Raw genomic sequence first — 23,770 nt, 5'->3', positions numbered from 1 at the left:
GCTTCTGATAGAGCAGAGCGTATAGTTAAAAATACATAGTAGGTTTGTCAACATTATACAAAAATCTGATACTAATTAATACTAAAACTAGTATCGAAACTAGATACTTAACTGAGCAAGTAACAAAAAAGACCAAATAAACATGACAGAAATGAACCTTTCCTGATGCTTAAATGGAATCAGTACTGTGTATGACTACAATGCACTGTATATCCATATAATGTAAATTAACCTGAACTTTTGAGATGCCATACCATTGTCATTGTCATACCTAAAGGACCAGTAATTGATAGAGGGCACTTAAAAATTATCTGGTTGACTTTGCTGTTACAGACCATGTAAAGCATTTTCGTCAAGCGTAAAGAAACGACCATTAAAAGGACAGAATTATAAATCAAAACAATTAAAACACATTTACTTACTTAAAATCCATTTGTGAGGCTAATGTGATGGCAAAAAATGACTTCATTCATTAAATCCACGTATAGAATATTCAACAATTAACAAGAAGCTCAAGTAATTGTGAGGCAACGCTGCACCACTGAACTTGTTTGCTAATTGAGCGCTCACAGCTAATGGCCCCAGACAAGGCTCATTGGCAACAACCGTAAAGCTTCCACATAAACATTCAGTGCATTAAGCAGAACTGCTGACTTCTGTAAGTAAATTGTAATCATTAACACTGTGCAAATAATGTGGAAAAAACATGTTTAAACAAGTTTTACTCACGTTAAATGACATGTTTAAGCACTAGACCAAAAATAAAGTCAACTATATTACTCACTACCACTAATGTAACATGGCAGAAGTCGTTCATGTTAAAATTAATATCAATGTAGAGATATAAGCCAATAGACCTATTACACCAGATTTTTGTGAAATTATGCTCAATTGTGCCTATATTACACAAAATTGGGAGCTTTAAGCCATGTTATAAAGTTGTTACTGCATCAAAATCCTACCTGGAGTGGTGATTTGTTTTATTCACACATAAACTGTGTATCATTTGTTCATTCATTTTTCAAAATAAAGAAAATGAAGATAAGAAAACGAAAAAAATAAATAAATAAATAAATTTTCTTCATTATTTGTCTCCAAAACCAAAATGAAAAAAACCTATAACGATTAGTTTTTTCAGTTTCTGATTTTGTGTTTAAATGAATAGTGGAAAAAACAGATAACTGCCGTTTCTCGACTTAAACTGCGATGCTGGACTTTTGCGCCACATACGGACTGAACCAGGTCTAAAACAGGACTAAAACAGAAATAAAACAGGGCTAAAACAGGAGTAAAACAGGTCTAAACCAAAACTAAACCAGGTCTAAACCAGGACTAAACCGGTTTCAGTCCCTGTCTCAGTCCTGGTCTCAGTCCTGGTTTTCCATTATTCATTTAAACACAAAATTGAAAACTGAAAAAACAAATCGTTATCCATTTTCATTTTGATTTTGGAGACAAATAATGAAGAAATTTTTTTTTTTTCTTTTTTTATTTAAGGGATTATTTTGAAAAACAAATGATACACGGATTACACATGTTTGAGTAACCCTTTATTATGAGTCTGTCTACATTACCAAAGCTCAAGATGCACTGTTCCAACTTGTGATGTAGAGTTCAGTTCAGTCCTTTAGTTCAGTAGAGATCGGCAATTCCAGAGCTGAAATTACTCAAATTATTCTAGTGACTGTTTTCTGTTTGAGGGCATTGAGAGAAAAATGCTTATATATGCAGGGTTTGTGTGTTTAACATGTGTGAATGAAACAAAACACAACTCCAGGTATGTTTTTGATCAGGAAACATTATAACTTAGATCAGAAAATAGTGTAATATGGGCCCTTTAAGCACTGCACCAGTACTACTAATGTAACATGGAAGAAATCTTTCATGCTTAAATTAATATCAATGCAGGGATATAGTTCATTAGACCTACACACCAGATTTGGTGAGATTAAGCTTATTAAAGTACTAAATTGCCTATATAAATTGATGAATCTGAATGGCCTATAGGAGTGAAGTGTGCAATTAGCCAGTGCTTATCCTCAGTTTACCTCTGAGCCATCTGTGAAGTCTGCTCTCCCCAAATCAGGACAAATGTAAACAATCTCTCTTCATAGGATTCAGATGGATGGAAAATTAGTACTGTTGCTATAGCAATTAACGATTTAAAGAAGAATAGTACATCTGCATTTAACAGGACGCTGAATAGGCTGGTGGAGCTACAAGCAGTGTTTCGAAGTAACTGAATACGTGAGAATACATACTCTGAATACAAATTTTCAGTCACTGTATTCAGGTACAGTTACTTTTCCATTCACAGTACAGTTTTCCAAAATCAAAGCAATACATGGTGGTATTTGATAGCATAATTAGGCTTCAAACTGCACAGAATCGGTGAGGAAAAAAAACAACAACACTGCTCTCGTGGTGAGGCATGTGTGATTTTTCCTTTTTCAATCTCCAATCCTTGATAGGAAATGCTTAAAAGAAACAGTGAAACAATTACAAAGCAGTTATTAAAGTTATTAAAGCAGTTTCGTCTTTACACTATAACTCAAATCCATGTAGAAGTATTCTAAGTATTCAGAATAAATATAGAACTCGGACTGGCCCAAGTATTAGAATACGCATATATACATTTTAATACAAGTAAAAATATATACATAAAAACATTTTCGAAGTATTCTAGTAACCAATTTCTGACTACAAGCTATGCAATTCTTCACATCAAGAGTTGAAATATATATGCAAACTCATAAACAATGAATACAAAAACAATTAAATATTTTAGTTACGTTTTAAATGTGCATATGATACGGTAATTGTGACCAGCAATGTTACAGAATAGGAGCACTTTCCATGCCTCGGTGGTTGCTATGGCGTCTAAATGTGCCCCATAATATAAATATATACCATATCGTAACAGGTCAAGTATATAAAATTGTAGTACATCTGGGTTTATTGCCACTTAAATTAAAATATAGTGTTATAATCTAAAATTATATTGAAGTGTTTCTCATGCCTGGAGCCATGTTTAAATGAATGCCCCTCTCTCTCCTTCGCTTCGCTCTTTCTGACCATGATCCCTAATCTAATACCTCCGCCCCCTCTCTCTCTCTCTCTCTTTCACTTTCTTTCTCTTTCCTTTCTTATCTAACACCTTCTTCTCCTCTCTTTGCCTGATCCCTAATGTAACACCTCATCCTTTCTTTTTCTCCCCTCTCTCCCCTTCTTTAACTGATCTCCTGTCTAACACCTCCTCTTTCTTTTTCAGCCTTACTTCTTTTTCATTCTCTCTATCCATCTCACCTTTCTCTCCCTTCTCTATCTTCCTGATCTCTCCGTTCTCTCTCTTTAATCTTTACCGCCTTGCATCATCCGTCTACCCCCTCCTTTCCCCGTTTTCTCACCCCTCCTCTGTCTTCCTTATCCCACTCTCTCTCTTCTCTTCTCTCCACTCTACCTCTTTCTATCACCTTTCTCCCTCTTTCTCTGTATATGCCCGCTAACATAACATCCCTCTCTTTCCCTTCACCCCTCTCCTCTCACCTAACATCACTCTCTTCCCTCCATTTCTCGGTGTATCCTTTGTTACCTCACGCTCACCTCTCAGCCCCTTTTCTCTCTACACCTCTCTTTCTTCTCTCTCTTCTTTCTCCTTCTTTCTGAGGTTATGATCTCACATCTAACACCCCCCCTACCCCTCTCTATTTATATAATCTCTCATCTAACTCATGTAACTCTCTCTCTCTCCTCCGCTCTTTCTCTGCATATGCTCTTTCTTTGTATTTGTTCTTTCTCTCCCGTTTCTCTTCCCTCTCTCTTCCCCCACTCCCTCTGTTTGTGTCTATTAATGATCTCTCACCTAAAACCCATATCTCCCCTTTCTCTCACCTCTCTCTCTCTCTGCACTCATCCCTCTTTATGCAATCTCTCATTTAACTCTCACCTTTCTCTCGTTTTCATATAATCTCTCATCTAATTCTCTCTGCCATCATTCTCTCTCCCTTTGCCCCCTCTCTTTACACAATCTCTCCCCTCTCTCCCTTCACCCATCTTTCTCTCTTTACAAAATTTCTCCTCTCCTCACCCCCTTCCTCTTTTAATACTCTCTCTTTCCCTCTCTCTCCCTCCTCACTTCTCTCTCTCTTTACTCTCTCCTCCTCTCTTGCTCATCCCTCTTTTTCCTCACTCTTCACCCTCTTTTAACTTTCTCTCTCTCTCTTCATTCACCCTTCTCTTGCTTTATACTCTCCCCCCACCTCTCTCTCTTCCAACTTTCTCTCCTCACCACTCTCCCTCTTTTAACGCTCTTTCACTCCCCTCACCCATCTCTCTCTTTACACATTTTCTCCTCTAACCCTCTCTCCTCACCCCTCTCTCTCTTTTCACTCTCTCTCCCCCCTCTCTTCTCTCTCTCCCCTCTTTCTCCTCACCCCTCTCTCTCTTTTAATGCTCTCTCTCTTCCCTCGCTCCCTTCACCCCCTGTCTCTTTACACAATTCCTCCTCTGTCTCTCCTCACCCTCTCTCTTTTTTTAACTCTCTCTCTCCCCCTCTCCTCCCCTCTCTTCTCCCTCTCCCTTCTCTCTCCCCATCCCCCCTTTCTCTTTTTACACAGTCTCCCCTCTAACTCTCTCTCTCCTCCCTCTCTCTCCCTTCACCTCTCTCTATTTTTTTTACCCCCCCCAGCTCTCTCTCTCCCCTCCCTCCCTTCACTTCTCTCTCTCTTTCTTTACACCCCCCTCTAACTCTCTCTCCCCCTATCCCTCCCTCACCTTTTTCTCTCTTTGCACACTCCCCCCTCTAACTTTTTCTACCCCCCCCATCCCCTCTCTCTCTTCCCTCACCTCTCTAATGTTCTCTCTCTCTCTCTCTCTTTTTTTTTTTACACTCCCCCTCTAACGCTTTTTCTCTTCTCCTCCCTCTTGTTCTTCAGCTGATGCAGCAGCAGGCTCTTGTGGCTCAGTCGGCGTACCTCTCACCCGTCGCCACGGTAGCAGCGGTCCAGATGCAACAGCTCGCGGCCCTGAACCCCAGCAGCATCATCGCCACCCCCATCGCATCCATCACGCCCTCCTCAGGTACAAAACAAAACACAGAAATGATTCGATTTGGGTTTGAAATATGAGGACACAGGAGCACCCACGAGGACTGACCAGAAAACATCCATTTAGATTTCATTTTATTTGTTGTGAGGTGAGTTTTAACATTTACGCACAAAAATGAGTTACAAAGGTTGATAGGTTTATACCATGGTCCTGAGCTTGTGTAATTCTGTTATTTTTTTTCTTTTTCTGTAAACTTTGAAATGACATGGTGAAATTGAGTTAATGTTCTTGAAATATTTACAGTTTTGTTGCCTCAAACTGTAAAAATCTTAATCTTAATATTTGAAGTTATTACAATGTACAAAAGAAAAACAAATGAACTGGGATTTTTTTGTGAAATTCCAGGATCAAACTTAATTACTGTATTTTTAGGAGTTTTAGTGAACATCTTTCATACAAAACATAAATTATTATTTTACTACCTTTAGGCTATGAAACTGTGTCTTAAAAACATTTGAATTTCAAATCAGCTGATAACAATATTTTGCATTGCTTTACTGAATCAATAGTAATGAACACATGTACAACTTGTGTTTGGAAAGAAATAAAAGGACCATATTACGTTATTTTCTGATCTATGTTGTAATGTTGTGTTTTGTTTCATTCACACATGTTTAACACACAAACCCTGCAAATTTAGGCTGAGTTTTTCTCACAAACTGAAAACATTACGTCCCACCTTCTGATGTCTTGGGGTAATACAGAAAGTGCCCCACTGTTTTTTTGTTGTTGTTTTTTTTATTTCCTATGACACCTTCAGTACAATCATTTGGATAATTTCAGCCAGTCTCTATTGAACAAAATGTAAAAGGTAGCTGTTAACTTGAAAACTACTTTTGAGCTTTGGAAATGTAGACAAACTAATAATAAAGAATTAGTCAAAATGTGTGAATGAAACAAAACACAACTCCAAGTAAAACGTTTTTGATGACGTAACAACATTAAAATAAGACTTAAATCTCACAAGTCAGTTTTGAGTAATATAGGACCTTTTAAGATTTGTTTCTCTTTTTCGCATTCCTGGCTTTCATTTAAAATTATTTATGTATTTTAATATTTTGTCCTGACCTGCAGGTACCAGCACTCCCCCCTCGATCGCAGCCACACCTGTCCCAGCTCTGCCTCCTCCCATCGCAGTGAACAGTTACCCCTCTGTGCCAGCGCCCCCTAATGGCCAATCAGCCACTGAGACCCTGTACACAAACGGGGTCCACACCTATCAAGGTACTACTCTCCTAAATACACAAATACTGCTAATTATACTACTAAACAATATTAATAAAATTGTGTTAAGGTAATGGACCCATATTATGGTATTTTCTGATCTATGTTATAATGTTGTTTCCTCATCAAACAGACCTGGAGTTGTGTTTTGTTTCATTCACACACCAATTTTTAACTTACAAATCCTGCTTTAGGCTGTTCTTCTCTCAAACAGAAAACACTCTGTTCCACCTTGTGATGTCATGTGGTAATACAAAAAGTGCTCTCCTGTTTGTTTTTTAACTCTATACATCTTTCCTAAAATCATTTGGATACTTTCAGCCTCTCTATCTCTACTGAACTAAAGGTCAAAAGTAGCTGTTAACTTGGAAAACTACAACATCACACACATCACAAGGTGGAACAGTGCATTTTAAGCGTTGGAGATGTAGATAGAGTAATAATGCAGGATTTCTCAAACATGTGAATGAGACAAAACATAACTCTGGGTTTTTGATGTGGTAACAATAGTATAACATGGATAAAAGCTCACAGGAGCACCTTTAAAGATACACTAAGTAACTTTTCATGCGAGAGGTCTGCCATGTCCTTGCCTGGTCTCCCTGGAGATGTTACTGCTTTGCCTGGAATTATCAATAAACATACTAACTACAGTGTCAGTGAAATTAACAAAATTACCTTAAACATTTTTAATATTTACAGAAACTTGATTCTTTTTAAAATTATTCCTTTTCAGAAATATGATGATTTTTCCTGCATGTTTGGGATTTTGTTTTAGATTGGGAGACATTATATTTAGATCTTGATTTTATGCTCCAGATAGCATCAGTGAAATGACTAATATATCTTTGTTTATTTTATCCTTAGCTCAGAGTCCTGTCCTGGATCCACTGCAGCAGGCGTACACAGGCATGCAGCACTACACAGGTAATACACCATATTATTTCAGACCAGACCAAACATGTGCTCATTCACTGCATGAAAACAGGAACTAAACCAGGACTAAACCCAAAACTAAAGCTAGAGTAAATCAGGACAAAATAAGGACCAGAACAGGAACAAACCAAGTCTAAAACAGAACTAAATTGGGTTCAAACCATGTCCAAAATATGACCACTTTGAACGCACCCTTAGTGACAGTCCTTCAGCTTTTCACAATATAGCAACATAATTTTGAGATCATAATAAAAAAGAATAATTTTTCCACACGTATTCGTATCTTACTGTAATTCTAATTAAAATATGCATTGCTACATTGAACCTTGAGACAGACAATGGGCCTAATTATATTCACAGTACAGTGTAAAGACGTGTTATGTAACTTAATCAGAAACAGTGGCGGTGCCTTTCTCGCTGCATGTGTGAACTGAGATTCACAGGAAAAAGTTGCCACAGAATCTACTTGTGAACACATCCCTGTTCTGTTTAATGCCTTAGTATGTTTGGGATTATTTTAAAAATGCACTGTGTTACTTTTCTTGTGGAGGGTCCACCAACTGCTTGTTTCCATGGAGCTATGGAGTTATTACTTTGTCTGGAATGTTCCTCAGTAAAGCATTAAAATCCTCTATGTTCATGAAGATAAGCAGAGATGAAACTAAGACCAAGATACAGGTCAGATCTGTGGAGAGGCATCTCAATGTATTGTAAGAATACTTGTTTTTCATGGGAATTTAAGCAATAAAAACACCTGTAATTGAATAAATGTAAAATAGCCAAGTTGAATAATGTACTTTGGAACATTCCAGGCAAACCAATCACATCTCCATGGAGACAAGTAGATGGTGGACCCTAACACAATGCATCTTTAAACTAAAGTGTGCATAGTTTGATGTGTTATGTTACAATGTAGGGCTGGACGATGCAACAACTAAATTAATCATGATATATTTCCTCATATTGATCCATTGTAAACTTTATTTTGTCTCTTAATAAACATAAACAATGCCATTTTAATTAGTGCAATTTAACCCCAACAATCGATAGATAGATTGACAGATAGATAATACCAGAGGTGGGACCAAGTCGTTGTTTTACAAGTCTCAAGTAAGTCTCAAGTCTTTGACCTCAAGTCCGAGTCAAGTCCCACGTCAAATACAGGCAAGTCCAAGTTGAGTCTCGAGTCACTGGCCCATAAGTCCAAGTCAAGTCCAAGTCGTCTGCTTTGAGCTTCAAGTCAAAAATCTTTATTTTTGCAAATTATATGAATTTTAAACTAAATTGTACTTAAAAAGGCTTTATTTTATATAAGAGTTGTAGGAATGCATTTTTTTTTTCCTTTTTTAATGTCTTGACAAGATTTTAGTGTGAATCATTACAGTCAGAATAGAAAGAATTAAGATTTAAAAGTGCTTAATAACAAATATTTTGTCATGAAGGATCATGTTCTTTGTAGTTCTCTCTGTTTTTACTGTATTGTACTGTAATGTACTGTATATTACTGTAGTACATTTGAGGATACCCTATCACAGTACTTCAGTTACATTCATGCTAACAACAGAGAAGTGGGAGGGACATGTTCCAGTTAGTTCCTGTAAAATTAAACACCTCATTTATCAACGATCAAGAGAAATTTTTAAAAAATTAAAACATTTATTTTTTTAGGTGAAGCATCAAGTCTTCTCAAGTCACAGGGCTCAAGTCCGATTCAAGTCCCAAGTCACTGACCTTCAAGTCCAAGTCGAACACCCGGTTTTTAGTGTATTTTATCAAGTCAAGTCTCAAGGCCTAAAAATAGTGACTCAAGTCTGACTCAAGTCCAGATCACGACTTGCAAGTCCCTACCTCTGGATAATATTATTATTTATCCTGAAGGAAATTCATTTTTCAGGCAGCAACAATACATAATAATGATAACATCATAATAAATAGTAAATCATCATAATAAATTGAAATAAATAGTAAACATGTCTTTGTCCAAAGTCTTAACTCTGAGCTCCAAACCACAGGCTCTTAGTAACAGAGGATTGGCTATAGACCTTTCAATAAAAAACACGCAAGCTGATTATTAACTATTAAAAATTATTGATACTCGATCTTGATTAAAATTTGATTCAGCCCTCGTTATAAGGTTAGTATATGTTAAAATTGAAAGTATTGAATTTCTTACTTCTCATTCCTTCTGGTTACATTGTACATTACAGTGTTATTGTCTTGAATAGATAATATAATGTAAATCAATGCAAATCATAAATTGTATACAAACATGTAATTTCATATGCACATGGAAACAGAGCCACAGATGACTGATTATCTCACCTCTTTCTCTGTATCTCTCTGCTTTTTCATCTTTCAATTCATCTCTGTGTCCTTCCCGCCTACTCTTTCCACTGTTTCTCTATGTATCTTTTCCCTCAACATCTCTCTCCAATTACCCCCCCATTCCTCCCCCACTCTTTCCTCACTCTCTGTGTTGCCCTCACCCTTCCTCCCTTCCTTTCTCTCGCTCTCTCTCTTTCTACCCCCTCCGCAGCCACATACCCCGCTGCCTATGGTCTGGTGGGGCAGCCCTTCCCTCACCAGCCCACTCTGGTGGCACAGCAGCCGCAGCAGCCCCAGCAGCTGCAGCAACGAGAGGGTGAGTAACAAAACAACCTCAGGGGGGCACCACCAAGTAACAGCAAAATGTTGTTGTTTTATGTCAACTCCACATAAGGGGCTTTTAAAATTGATTTCATCCCACCCTATTCTACCTCAAGAAAAACAACGAAAGAGAAAAACAACCAGTAACTATGAACTATTACGCTATGCAGTGACTTCTTATATTAATACTTGTGTGTGCATTGCCACCAAAACAATTTTCTTTATATAGATCTGTAGTTCTCAAATTTTCACACCAAGCACCACCTAAGCAAATATTCTGTCTTTTGAGTAGCACCATGTCTAAACCAGGTCTAAAGTAGGACTGTCATTGTTTGGTTGGGCTATCCCAGGTCTAACATAAATCAGAACTATTGTCATACTTTACTCAGACCCAGGTCTAACTCAAATGTAAAAAATGTAAATTGAATTGATTCTAAACTCCTCCTGCAGAGGAATCCACATACGCACAGTTTGAGAAGCACTGATACAGTTAATTGTATAAATGATTAATCAGATTACCAATTACAATTTCATATCTCGCTTTTCGTCTGTTACATATTGGACTTCTTCTTTGTCTTTCTCCAGGTCCCGAAGGCTGTAACATCTTCATCTACCACCTGCCCCAGGAGTTCACAGACTCTGAGATCCTCCAGATGTTTCTGCCCTTCGGAAACGTCATCTCCGCCAAGGTCTTCGTCGACCGCGCCACCAACCAGAGCAAGTGCTTCGGTGAGTGTCTGTGCTCATAATATGATAATGTGTATGAGCGATGTCTATAATACATTACATACATTTCATATACAGTTTCATATACGCATGGAGTCGTAGCCTGAGTTGACTTATCTCCACCCTCTCTATCTCTCTATTGATCTCTCTCCCTCTCTGCTCTCCCCCTCTCACTCTCTCCCTCTTTGTTTCCCACTCTCCCTTTCTCTCTCCCTCCCTCCCCTCGCTGTGTTTCCCATTCTTCCTTTCACCCTCTCTCCCTGCATCTCTTTATTGATCTCTCCTTCTCCCCTCTTCCCCTCTTGCTCTCCCCTCTCCCTCTCCTCTCTCTGTGTTTCCCATTCTCCCTCTCTCCCTCCCCTCTCTGTTTCCCACTCTCCCTTTCTCTCTCTTTCCCTCCCCGCTCTGTGTTTCCCACTCTCCCTTTCACCCTCTTTCCCTGTATCTCTTTACTGATCTCTCTCTCCTTCCCCCATCTTCCCCCTCTCCCAGCTTCTCTCTCTTTCTCTCTCTCTCTCTCTCCTTCCCTCTATATCACTTTCTCTCTCCAGTGATCCCCCTTCTCTCTTTTTCTTTTCCTCCCAGTCTCTCTCTCTCGCTCGCTCTCTCTCCCTCTCTCTCTCCCTCACTTCTTCTCTCTCTTTCTCTACCTCTACCGTCGTCTCTATTTTTCTCCTTCCCTCCCACTCTGTCTGCAGTCATAATGTGATTGTCCTAATGATGGAGAATACATTGTCATACAAGAGTGTTTCTAACATAGAGGAGGTGTATAATCTGTGTTTTCCGTGCAGCACGATAAATACTGGTGTATGTATTACCTGGCATCTCTCATTCCCCCATAATATTCATGTTGCCAAAATAAGTGTTGCTAAAAACGTTTATGAAATAGTTTTGAGAAATATTTCCAGTGTTGGGAAGTGACTGAACACATGTACCAAGAATACATATTCTGAATACAAATTTTGAGGAACTATATTCTGGTAGAGTTACTTTTCTAAAATACATGGCAGTGTTTGCTCACTATTTAGGCTTCAGACTGCATGTACAAGAATAAAATAAAACACTGCTCTGGTGGTGTGTGCATGCGTGACTTTTCCTTCTCTGATCAGCGATAAATGCATAACGAAGAAACAAATATACAACTGTTTTTTAGTCCTATGCTGTGTGCTTACACTAATTTAAATGTAATCCTACGTGAAAGCTTTCAGAGTATTCAGAATACAGCACTCTGTATCGGAATTCATTACAAAATACATTTTAATGCAGGTGTTCAGTATTCTGTAACTAAATACATTTTCAAAGTATTCTTTCTTTTCTTATTTGTAGTGAGGGATCAAAATAATTTTTTTAAGAACAATTTGTTTGATTTAAGATTCAAATGTTCAAATGTAATAACAAAACAAACCTTAGAATTAATATTTAACTGCAGCTTTTAAGCTACCTTGCCTTGATTGTTCACTCCAAACTGCATGACTTGACAAATTTGACAATTTCATATTATACAAGAATTCTGTATTAGTTTAGTTTAGTTTATTTGTTTATTTGTCAGGGACAATGCATATTAAAAACACTGACCTTCACAAAAAGGTTATAAGTTTGTGACAGATTATTGCAAAAATACCATAAATGGTGGACATGCTTTAATAAAATGCTTATCCAAAGTACTTTTTTGTTGCCCCTTCAGGTTTTGTGAGTTTTGATAACCCGTCCAGCGCCCAGACTGCCATCCAGGCCATGAACGGTTTCCAGATCGGGATGAAGAGGCTGAAGGTGCAGCTCAAAAGGCCCAAGGACGCCAACCGACCGTACTGAGACTAAGAGGTGAGGGCAGTGTGTCCAACAAGCTTCAGTTTATGTTCAGAACTTTTCAGAAGCTGGAGACATAATCTCAGATACAGTGCAGGGACCAATTATGATTCTAGGCTGTTGAAAAAATATAAATGAAATGATAATAATGTCTTGATAATGACACAACAATCCTAAAGCAGGATTTCCCTCCAGTATTGTTAAAGGTTATATATTATGCAAAAGTGAGCTTTAAGTCGTGTGATAATGCTGTTACATAATCAAAATTTGGCCTTTGGAAATGCAGAGTAATTACAAAGGACAACTCAAATGTGTGAATGAAACAAAACACAACTTCAGGTGTGTTTTTGAGGAGGGAAGAGTATTATAACATGGCTTAAAGCTCAAAAGAGTCAATTTTGTGTAATATAGTATCTTTAACACTTACTAAGTTCTAAGTATACAGTACTAAGTTCAGTCTGTATTTTGACTGTAGAAGGCAAATTTTACCATAAAAGCTGACCTGCCCTCCAGCTCAGCGTTAAACTTAACCTATAGGACATGAGTGGCACTGGAGAAGATTGATAGACAGCTGGATTGGCTGTAATTTGGGGCTAACTATGTAATTGTCTTCTGCACAGAGCTGAAGGAGTCAATAAGTGCACACTAGATTAACTTTAATGAGGCTGCGCTTTGCTCTAAATGTCCACAGAGTCATTACAAGGACAGGACCAGTGCTGTTTAAAGTGGTGTTATTTTTGCACGCTTACAGTCTGAAACCAGTGTGACAAATGTGTTAATTAAATATACTTTAATAACGTGAGATAAATTATATTAATTTATTTTATGTGAATGAAAAAAGTAATAAACTTAGAGGATAAAACTATTCATTTTAGTCTATATTCATATATATATATATATATATATATATATATATATATATATATATATATATATATATATATATATATATATATATATATATATATATATATATATATATATATACACAAATTACTTTTGTCGATCTTAGAATATATTTGAACAGTTTTTGAGATTTCAGGGTTTACTGGCCCAGAAGGGGGCAAGGGACTAGATCAGATTTGGATTCGGGTTTGGGTCTGATCTGGCAATTTTTTATATTTAATTATTTTCACTGTGCCTTTACAGGGGTCTATTCTGTATTTTATTTTCTGTATTTTTAGTGCTCAATTAAGTCATTTTCTCCACAGCCTTTTTGAAACAAGCCCTCTGAACAGTACTCAAACTTGTCTCATGTCTAACCAGTGTTTTGTCACAGGAATGAATGCTTCTACACTGTCCACCATTATATAATTTTGTTTTATTTTTCCCATTTATTTTTATTTATTTTTGTCTTGTGCCATTTGCCATTTTTCCCTCCACAAAACTCCACCTCATCACTATCCAGAGCAGTTCTTAAATCGCGGAGAAGTGGCTAAATGGCTAACGCGTGTGTCTTCTTCTCACTTCTTCTCACTGCGTTGTAAGTTGAATGGGCTGTGGTGGGTGGTTGCTGTGGCCACATGCAGTATTGCAATGTGATGGTTCTTGCAAATAGCGGTCTTTTTATTATTTGGCCGTGGATCTGTGTTTGAAGTGTACCTTGTGGATTTCCTGTGAAAAATAATCATCACAGTTATTTTTACTATCAGGGGTGTAACAATTCATTTAATACATTGTTACTGTTATTTGATTACTTAGATGTTAAAGGTATACTACTTACTTTTTCTGGTGAAGAGCCTGCCACCTGCTTGTCTTACAGATGTATACCACAGTACTGCATTAAACTATCTTATCTCCATGGAGACGACAGGTGACACCAGAGATGGGGACTTGGAAGTGAGACTTGACTTGATAAAGTGGACTAAGCCTTGGGACTCGACTTGGACTTGAAGGTCAGTGACTTGGGACTTGACTCGGACTTGAGGCCTGTGACTTGAGAAGACCTGAGAAGCACTTTTAAATCTGAATTCTTTCTATTCTGACTATTCTATTCATAAAGATTCACACTAAGATCTTGTTTGTCAAGATGTTTAAAAAGGAAAAATTAACTAAATACATTTCTACATCTCTTATATACTCTATAAATACTCGTATATAAATATACTATGATTTTTTTAAGTACAATTTATCTTAAAATTCATATAAATTGCAAAAATCTAAGCTATATTTGGTACTTTGGCTTTAAGACTTGGCATAACTTGAAGCTCAAAGCAGACGACTTGGACTTGACTTGGACTTGACTTGGACTTATGGACCAGTGACTCGACACTCGACTTGGACTTATGGACCAGTGACTCGACACTCGACTTGGACTTACCTGTATTTGACTTAGGACTTGACTCGGACTTGAGGTCAGAGACTTCAGACTTACTTGAGACTTGAAAAACAAAGACTTGGTGCCACCTCTGGGTGACACCCCCGGTTCAGATCTATGGAGAGTCGAACTTTCTCACATTGAGAATGCCGTAAAATCCCTGTATGTACACTACCGCTCAAATGTTTTAGAACACCACACTTTTTCCAGTTTTTTACTGTTTACTGTTGACCAAAACGTATTCTAAACTTTTGATTCATGAAAGTGTCCACCTTCAGTAGATATAACAGCTGAACACACTCGTGGCATTCTTTTTACAGAAGAAATGAAATATTCTTCAGAAAGTTCTTCCCAAGTCTGCTGCAAAAGTTCCCATAAATGTGTGGCACTTGAAGGTTGCTTGGCTTTCACTCTTTTGTCCCATTCATCCCAAAACCAGCTCAGTGGGGTTTAAGTTCAGAGATTGTGCTGGACACTCCAAGTTTTCAAGCTTACCATCTTGTTCTTTTTTCCTGAGGTAGTTATGGCAGAGCTTGGACTTGTGTTTTGTTCTTTTATCTTTTTCTTAACCTCTGGCTATTCAGTTTTACCTTTGTATCATTTCAAGCTCGTCATTGGACTGGTACAACTTGAATTACAATAAATAACTGGAAAAATTAGGGTGTTCTAAAACTTTTGACCAGTATTGTAAATAAACGTAAGGTAATATAATACTATTAACCATTAAATCTCCAAGGAGACAAGCAGGTGCAATTCCTCCACCAGAAAAGTGACACAGTATGAATTGATGTACTTTACACATATTCCTTGTACTAATCATAATGTGTCTGGAAGAGCATCTGGCTTAAAAATGTGTCACATCACCAAGGGGCTGCCAGTTTATTGAAGAATCCAAAACACAAAGTGAACATTTTAAAGACTGAAAGCTAAATACACAAAATACTGCAATAATGACTTGTTACACCCCTACATGTTATTTTGTCATGGGATGAAACTTTGCAGAAAACTGATCAACTGCCCCCTCGGCATCTGTGAGAAACCGATCATCATGACATAGTTTTTATTTTATTTTATTATTATTGCTTTGTTTTTTTTTAAGAAGTCTTCAAATTCTACCCATTTGTCCATTTTCCAACATTGATTTTTGAGTTTTTGTCTGTCATGATTATCGTTCTCGCTCTCCCTGTTTAGTCGGTTGGTGTGGTTGTAGTTTTGGTGACGAGTGCGGGGTCCTTTGTTTGAGCTCCTAGTGAATTTGTGCCTGAATATGGTGTTTTTGTTTTGTGCATTTTAAACATATTTTGTGATATTGTAACATTACATTAGCGGCTGATGGTACAGTAATCGTGTGGGCCGGTGGAGTGAAAAATCAACACCAGTTTCGTGTTTACTTATACCTGTGAAAGTGCTGTGTTTGAATAGTTGTGGAGATACAATATGTGCTGTACCAAATGACGTTCTGTTGAAGTGAATATTTTAATATCATCTGGTTTTGGGGGTTTTTTTTGTTTGTTTTTTTGGTGAATCTGTTTTGGTTTTAATGACACTAATGCTGCTGCTGATGAGGAACTGCATCCCTTTGTAGGAATTCTGGAACACTCAAAAAATATATTGCACAATAAAAAAAATTTTTAAAATAAATAAAACCTTAAAGGGACCCATATTACACAATTTGCTGATCTATATTATAATGTTGTTACCTCATCAAAAATACCTGTCGTTGTGCTTTGTTTGATTCACACATGTTTGAGTAATCCTTTATTATCAGTCTGTCTACATCTCCAATGTTCAGAATGCTCTGTTCCACCTTGTGATGTCATGAAGCGGTAGTTCTCAAGTTAACATCTGCCTTTTACTTTTTGTTTAACAGATTGTCACTCCCAGGTCTGAAGTCATCCAAATTATTACATTACATTATTACATATAACATTTTTTTAAATTTTTTTATTATTGACTTAGATATACAGTTTATACAATAAAAACACATACAGCAAACATTCAAAATCATTCAAAACAAAGAGGAAAAAACAATGGGAACATAAATTAAAATAAATGACCATATATCAAACCTAATAAGGGTAACTTAATGAAATGAAAGAGGCATCAGCGACTGAACTGGGGGATGAGGAGAACATCTAACTGTGAATAAGTCTTCGTATAGGTTGGTTACTGACGTGGCTTTTTTGCAGGATAAGTGATGAATCGATTGAAAATAAGGATTTATTTCGATTAGCAGTAATGGAAAATAAGGTTTAGTATTTGAGAATTGTTCTCTATGGATGTGGTATTTGCCAAGAATAATAAATACACAGTGGAGCACTTCCTGTATGTACATGACATCACAAGGTGGAACAGAGTTTTCAATTTGACAGCCTAAACATGCAGAGTTTGTTTTGAACGTGTGTGAATGAAACAAAACACAACTCCAGGGCTGTTTGTGATGAGGAAACAACATTATAGATCAAAAAATAGCATAATATGGGCTCTTTAAATTATAATAAAAGTATCATTAGGAAGCATTGCATTTCCTCATACATTTAACTGCTCTGAGAAAAAAACTGCTGAATATATTTTTCTGTTATCTGGAGATGCCTGGTTTGCAGCTGACTGTGTTATGAATACATTTGTGCACACAGTTTGAGTGACTTTGCTGTGAATCTAATTAGAATAAATGTAATATAATCTTGTATTTTGATCATTCTGCATCGTCTCCCACCAGAATTCCTACTGTGCATGTTCTGAATTAAGTTGCCTGCCAAAAGACATGACAGACCATTTTCTGAGCGTTTCTCTGTCACTATATGAGATGCATGGGCGCTGTTTGAACACTCCCCCTAGTGGCATCACACGGAATAACGTTTATCAGGTGTAACATTATGACCGCACACAGAAGTAGAGCACAGACTATCTCTCAGTCATGGCACCTGTTAATGGCTGGATACAGGGAGTCAGCATTTTATCTTTAGAAATGTGTTTGACAAAAAAGGTTAGAAATGTATTTAATTTTAAGTTTAATAGCGAATAAAGTACCTTCCCAAACCTCCAAACCTCCAAACCTCCAGCTTTTTGGAGTCTTCTTACTTTCTAGGCTAGTGTTTCCCAAACTTTTTTTCAGGGGACCCATATTTTAGAAGTCACAAACCTTCGTGACACAAGTCAATAGACTATTCATAAATCACAAAACAAAGGTGGATTTGACCATTATTGAACATAAATGAGGATATTTATTGTTGACTGAGTGATCGTGTCTCTGAACAATTAGTATTGCTCAAGTTTTAAACAATGAAAAACAGTAATTGAACCAGCAATAAAAGGATCCATAAGTCGCCTATTTGGACATTAAATGTAGCCCATTTCTTTTTCTTTTCAATATTCAATTGAAGCAGCAATATTGGAACAAAATAGTAAATAAAATAATCACAAAAAGATTAGAAATTATACAAAACATGTCTTAACATTTCTAATGAGATAGGTGGGCCTGTCTGCGTTTTTGTAGTCAGTGTCAGTGTCATTATCAGTGTCAGTACTATATTTTGCAGACCTACATGCAAATCGTGACAAGGCGACCCCCAAAAAATCTCTTGCGACCCACCTGAGGGTCCTGACCCAGTCTTTGGGAAACAGTGTTCTAGTTTATGATCTGGTGGTCTTTGATTTAATAGATGAGAGCTGATACATGAAATAGATTGAATCTGTGCTGAAATTGATAGATATTAATCTATGTCATATGCTTTTATATAAGGCCTAGATCAGACAAATTAAATACATCCAAAAGGGAAATTGTTTGTATACAGTTTTCTAATAGTCCTATACAACTCTATAGAATGCTTGAAAATAATAAGGGTAATAAATAACGATTTACATAATAAGGTAAAAACAACAGAGGCAAATACAATAAAAGGCAACAATATACTGTAAAAAGGAGTTGAGGAGGTATCACAATTTCTCCCAAGGGAAAATAAAGTAAACCATGAACATTGTACCTTGAGGAAGAATTATAATACAGTACATACATTATACAAACAAGTGGAGTAGGTATTGCAATATTAATAGATGAGTAGTGACATTAGACTTAGACTTAGACAAGAGTTATTGATCCACAAGAGAAATTATTTGGACATAGTAGCTCAAACATCATAACAATATAAATGGTAGTAATAAATTAAAAATAAGTAGCAGATATAACATGAGACCGATGTTAAATAAGGCATAATTATATAAATGTATATGTACAAGTAAAAAAAGAAAAGAAAGGAAAATAAATATAGTTAATACAGATATTTCTCACAGCTGTGTACAAGAGGAGAAAACTGCAAATATGAAAGATAACACCTTGTGCCTTCGCTAAATTTAATTTCTCTCCAGTGACTAGGTCAGGAATCAGAATACACAGTTTGCAAGAACTCCGGAAGTTGTAGACTGCGCACCGGCCAATCAGCGAGAGCTGTGAAGCCTGCAATTATTTGGACACCACTGAGCATTCCGGTGCATTACATACGTCACGACCAAATAGCAGTGACTGGTTAAATAAAAAAGTACCAGCCTACTGTTGAGCAAATTGCTGCGAGGTCAGACGGTTTCCGTGAGGTGAAACCGGCTGATGAATCAGACTATCATATGAGGCAGGTGGTCATAATGTTATACCTGTGTTTTTTTTTTGTTTTTTTTTGTGGGGCACTCCTTTAAAATAATATAATGTAATTTTTTAACTGCTCTAAAAGTCTCTCCACTTTCTTTTATTTCAGGACGATACACGTTAAATCAAGAGAAAACCACTTGGGGATGTCCCTGCCTTTTTTGGTTGCTTGACCAAGCATATAGCACAGGAGCTGAAACCACTTCTCCACAAACAGCCGTCTGTTACATGAATGCGCTTTTTAAAAATCAACAACGACATCAACTGACTCAGTTTGGAGGTGATGCCGATTCGCTCCGAGTTCTGATCATTCCAGCCAGACCATTTCTACTTACTGTAAATATACTCTACATGTTAATATATCAATGCATATCAATGATGTTAATCTAATGAACAGGGTTTTACTGTATAGTGTGACTTTTGTGGCGTTTCAAACAAAAGGCCAGTCTCCGCAGCGGAAAGGAAAAGAAAATACTATTATGTACGATGATGGCTAATATTGTTACGTAGAGTTAGTTTTATTATTTATAAGTAAATTAATGAAAAGAAAAAACGTCGAAATCTCTCACTGTTATGTACATACCTTGGTTCAAAACGCTCTGACCAACTTCGTAACTTAAGTAAGCTTCACTCCTGCCAATACTTTTCAAATTAAAAGCATAAGTAAAAGTAAGGGCTGGGAATTTTTCTATCTTGATTTTTTACGTTTAATTTATTTGCTAATCAATTTGATGAAAGGGAAAGATGTGATGATTTCTTTTTATTTATCAAAAGAAGAAAAAAGAGGATTCCAGTGGTCTACAAGACAATGAAAACACTTATTATAGAGTTTTTAATTACATAAATGTACCTATGGAAGTAAAAAAAACAACAACTAATGTTTCTTTATTTATTCTCTACAATCGCTGTTTTAAAACATATGTCTTTAAAAGAAAATAAAGTACAATTTAGAAAAATGTGTGTGGTTTTTCTTACAACTGGCTTCTATTATTATCATTATTTCTACTTTATCCCATTATTATATTTACTCTGGCCACCTATGTAACTGTTAGCTTTAACACTAACAAAATGAGTGGTGGAAGACTTACTCAGTTTTGTTACTTAAGTAAAAGTTCAGATACTGGCAAAAAGAAAAAATACTAAAGTAAAAGTACAACATAAAAAATCTAATCAAGTAAAAGTATTAAGGTACCTGTCAAATGTACTTACAGAGTAAAAAGTAAAAGTATTTTGCACAGATTTTGAGATCTAATAAAACTTCAAATGCAGTGATTTTGATAAAGATTTGTGCTGAGTTTTGTTCAGCAGAAACAATTGAAGCCCAAACCATGAACATGTTAAAAGTAAAATAAACCCTCTGCCTTTTCAGCAGGTCTCAAATATAATAAAAAAATACTTCAACTTGTCAAAAATGAAGTGGAGTGGAAAGTACAGATACCTGCTCTCAAATGTAGTGAAGTAAAAGTAAGGGTTTCCACTTAAAAGTACAAATACCTAACATTTTTACATAAGTACAATACTTTACTACTTTTACTTATGTAATCTTCTACCACCAATTATAACAAAAAGTGTCATAGCATCTGTATTAGACCAAACAGAGACATTGCATTACTCATTTTGTTATTTTGCTGCATGATTCACTCAGAAAATCTTGTTTTTCTGCAACAGGTCTGGCCAGATTGGTTAGTGACAATTATAGCTAGATATAATAGAACCTTATAATCTCACAGTGAATATTCAATTGTTAAAGAGCCCATATACTCTGTTTTCTGATCTATGTTACAACGCTGTTTTCTCATCACAGATACACCCACAGTTGTGTTTTGTTTCATTCACAAATGTTTAACACACAAACCCTTGCTTCTCAAACTGAAAACCCTCTTGGAGATGTAAGACAGGCTCATAATAAAGAGTTACTCAAACGTGTGAATGAAACAAACACAACTCCAGGTCTGTTTTTGATGCGGTAACAACATTCTATCATGACTTAAAGGTCACAAGAGTAAATTTTTGTGTAATATAGAACCTTTAATTTGGCTCTTCAATGCACAACAATTATCAAGTATAAAATAAAGAGTAAAACTAAGTGCTGCAGCATTTCAACTGCGCTGTTTAATATCTAAGTTTTGCTTTATCATATCAAACAAGCAAAAGCAGAGAAATTTACTGTCATCAATAGACTTCAAACCCTCAATGAACACTGCTGCTCCCCTTTGGACAAATTAGGTACTGCGTCAACAACAACTGGGCAGAAAAATCAGAAAATGTGTATTGTAATCTATTTATGCTGGATTTATGGAGCGTTTCTTCATTACAATTTGGTCACTCACCTTCATCCGTGTAATCTGACGTTAAAGATGTACTATGTGTATCTTCTGTTGTGGCTCCACCTCCTGTTTGTCTCCATGGAGATGTTATTACTTTCGACTGTAATGTTGTGTTACATTTATTCAATTACAGGTCTTTTTATTGCTCTCCAGCCTCATCTGTGTGTCCCCTACTTATCTCCATGGAGACATAAATTTAATACTATAATACCAACATTCCACACAAGCAGTAACATTTCTATGCACGTAGAGAAAAATTACTTAGTGTACCTTTAATGACTAAGTTGTTCATGATGAATTAAGAAAGAATTGCTTTAGCCACATGTACCTGGCATTAAGTAAACACCAATATTAAGTTTCCAACCAAGACTATAATATCAGATGTGCGCAAAATAAACAGTTGTGGCCATCCAGGTCACTGTAAAATATCACATATACAATTACTGTAACTTAGAATGATGCAAATAGCTGTGTATTATGTCGCTGATACTAAAGAGGGGTTATTACATTTCTATGAGGTGTTAATGTTGTTTTTTTTTCCCTTCTAAAGTATGACATTTTATTTAACTATCTCCATGGAGACAAGCAGGCCACATCACCAGGTCAAGTTAGAGGTCAGATCTCTGGAGAAGGAGTCCCTCTCCTCAAAGTAAGGCATGTTTTGCGGTAGTTTTGAGAAATAAAAACACCTGGAATTGAATAAATACATGATATATCTGTTTAATGTCATACTGTGGAACAAGCAAAGCAATAATGTCACTATGGAGATGAGCTGATGAACCTTTAATTGCTAAGACATTATGTAGTTCAATCACCTTTTATTGTTTTTATAATGCTATATTCGCCAAAAACACTATGCAAGCAGGCGTCAGGCCCTCCACCAGAAAAGTTACATAGGTCATGAAGTTATTTAACTGGAGCTAACTCGCTTTACATTACTCAAACTGAATGTATGGCTGAGTAAATGGTTGCACAGATAGAGGATGAATGCAGAGGGGGATCCAGTGTGGAGTGAGCCTAGAGTTTGGGCTGGGTCCGATGTGTTGAAACAGGCCTGAGCTGCCTCGGGCATGTCTGAAGAATGATGGCTGTTACCGCCTGCAACAAGAGACCAGCTCTACTTACAAAGAGGGGGAACTCAAAACTTTGTGCATAAACGTGTAACACAAAAAAACAGAAAGGAATTGGCTGATTTTAAAGTTTGTATTGCCTCAAAATGGGCCAATAAGTTTTAAGCTTTGAGTTCAAAACTAATGCTATTGCAAAACACTTCAGTCATAAATCAGTCCTACTGGAATACTACAAATCCTGCATTAATGCTGTAAATCCTACATAAGGCAGCACAACAAGTTATAAAAAAATAAGAATAATAAATAAGCTGCAAGTTTTACAAGAGTCCGCAAGTTTTACAAGAGTTGATTAAAATGTTTTCTATCAAAACAACAAAATGGTTATGCATGCAAAGCAAAACTGACCAATCAAATAACACCCAACTTGGTGTTTTAGTCTTCATTCATAAAAGCTGTTTCTGTACAGAACACAACACAAGCACATACAACTGTAGCCAGAAGAATATATCCAGTGTGAAGTTAAATAAATTGATTCACTAATTTGCATCTAATAGGACACAGCAATGCAAAGGTGTAACTTTTCTGGTTAAGGGTTTGTCACCTGTTTGTATGAATGTCATTGCTCTGCCTAGAATGTTCCACAGTATGATATTAAAGAGCTCTACCCAACAATTATTCAATTACAGGTGTGTGTGTGTTTTTTTAAGCTCAAAAATACCTAGAAAAACAGGCATCCTGACTGTGAGCGGAGTTGTCTCTCCACAGATCTGACCTGTAACTTGGTCTGGTTTGGTTTCCTTGAAGATACAAAGGTTTAGTACCACACTGTGAAACATTCCAGACAAAGTAATAACATCTCCATAAAGAAAAGCACTTGACAGACACAGTTCACCTTAAAGTTAGTTAGTTAGTCTTAGTTATTCTTCCAAATTAAGTAGCTACAGCTGTTTAAATGTTCATGTTTTGCTTTTACAAT

General features: G+C 36.6%; 1 protein-coding gene across 1 annotated transcript in view; it reads left to right on the top strand.

The window, feature by feature from the left end:
• The window catches only part of celf3a (cugbp, Elav-like family member 3a), a 90,506-nt gene extending 70,321 nt beyond the window's left edge, over positions 1-20,185 (top strand). Inside the window, exons 10-16 of the mRNA XM_055157198.1 lie at positions 4,935-5,079; positions 6,181-6,330; positions 7,198-7,257; positions 9,803-9,907; positions 10,498-10,641; positions 12,323-12,459; positions 19,507-20,185. Of these exons, the coding sequence (XP_055013173.1) occupies positions 4,935-5,079; positions 6,181-6,330; positions 7,198-7,257; positions 9,803-9,907; positions 10,498-10,641; positions 12,323-12,450 (732 nt within the window). The 3' untranslated portion in view covers positions 12,451-12,459; positions 19,507-20,185. The remainder of the gene's footprint in view (positions 1-4,934; positions 5,080-6,180; positions 6,331-7,197; positions 7,258-9,802; positions 9,908-10,497; positions 10,642-12,322; positions 12,460-19,506) is intronic.
• The last annotated feature ends 3,585 nt before the right edge of the window (positions 20,186-23,770 follow it).

This window comes from Boleophthalmus pectinirostris, unplaced genomic scaffold (assembly GCF_026225935.1).
Source record: "Boleophthalmus pectinirostris isolate CB_2022bp ecotype Guang Dong unplaced genomic scaffold, ASM2622593v1 HiC_scaffold_21, whole genome shotgun sequence".
In the NCBI taxonomy this organism is placed as follows: domain Eukaryota; kingdom Metazoa; phylum Chordata; class Actinopteri; order Gobiiformes; family Gobiidae; genus Boleophthalmus; species Boleophthalmus pectinirostris.
This window is presented reverse-complemented; position numbering and strand designations above follow the sequence as displayed.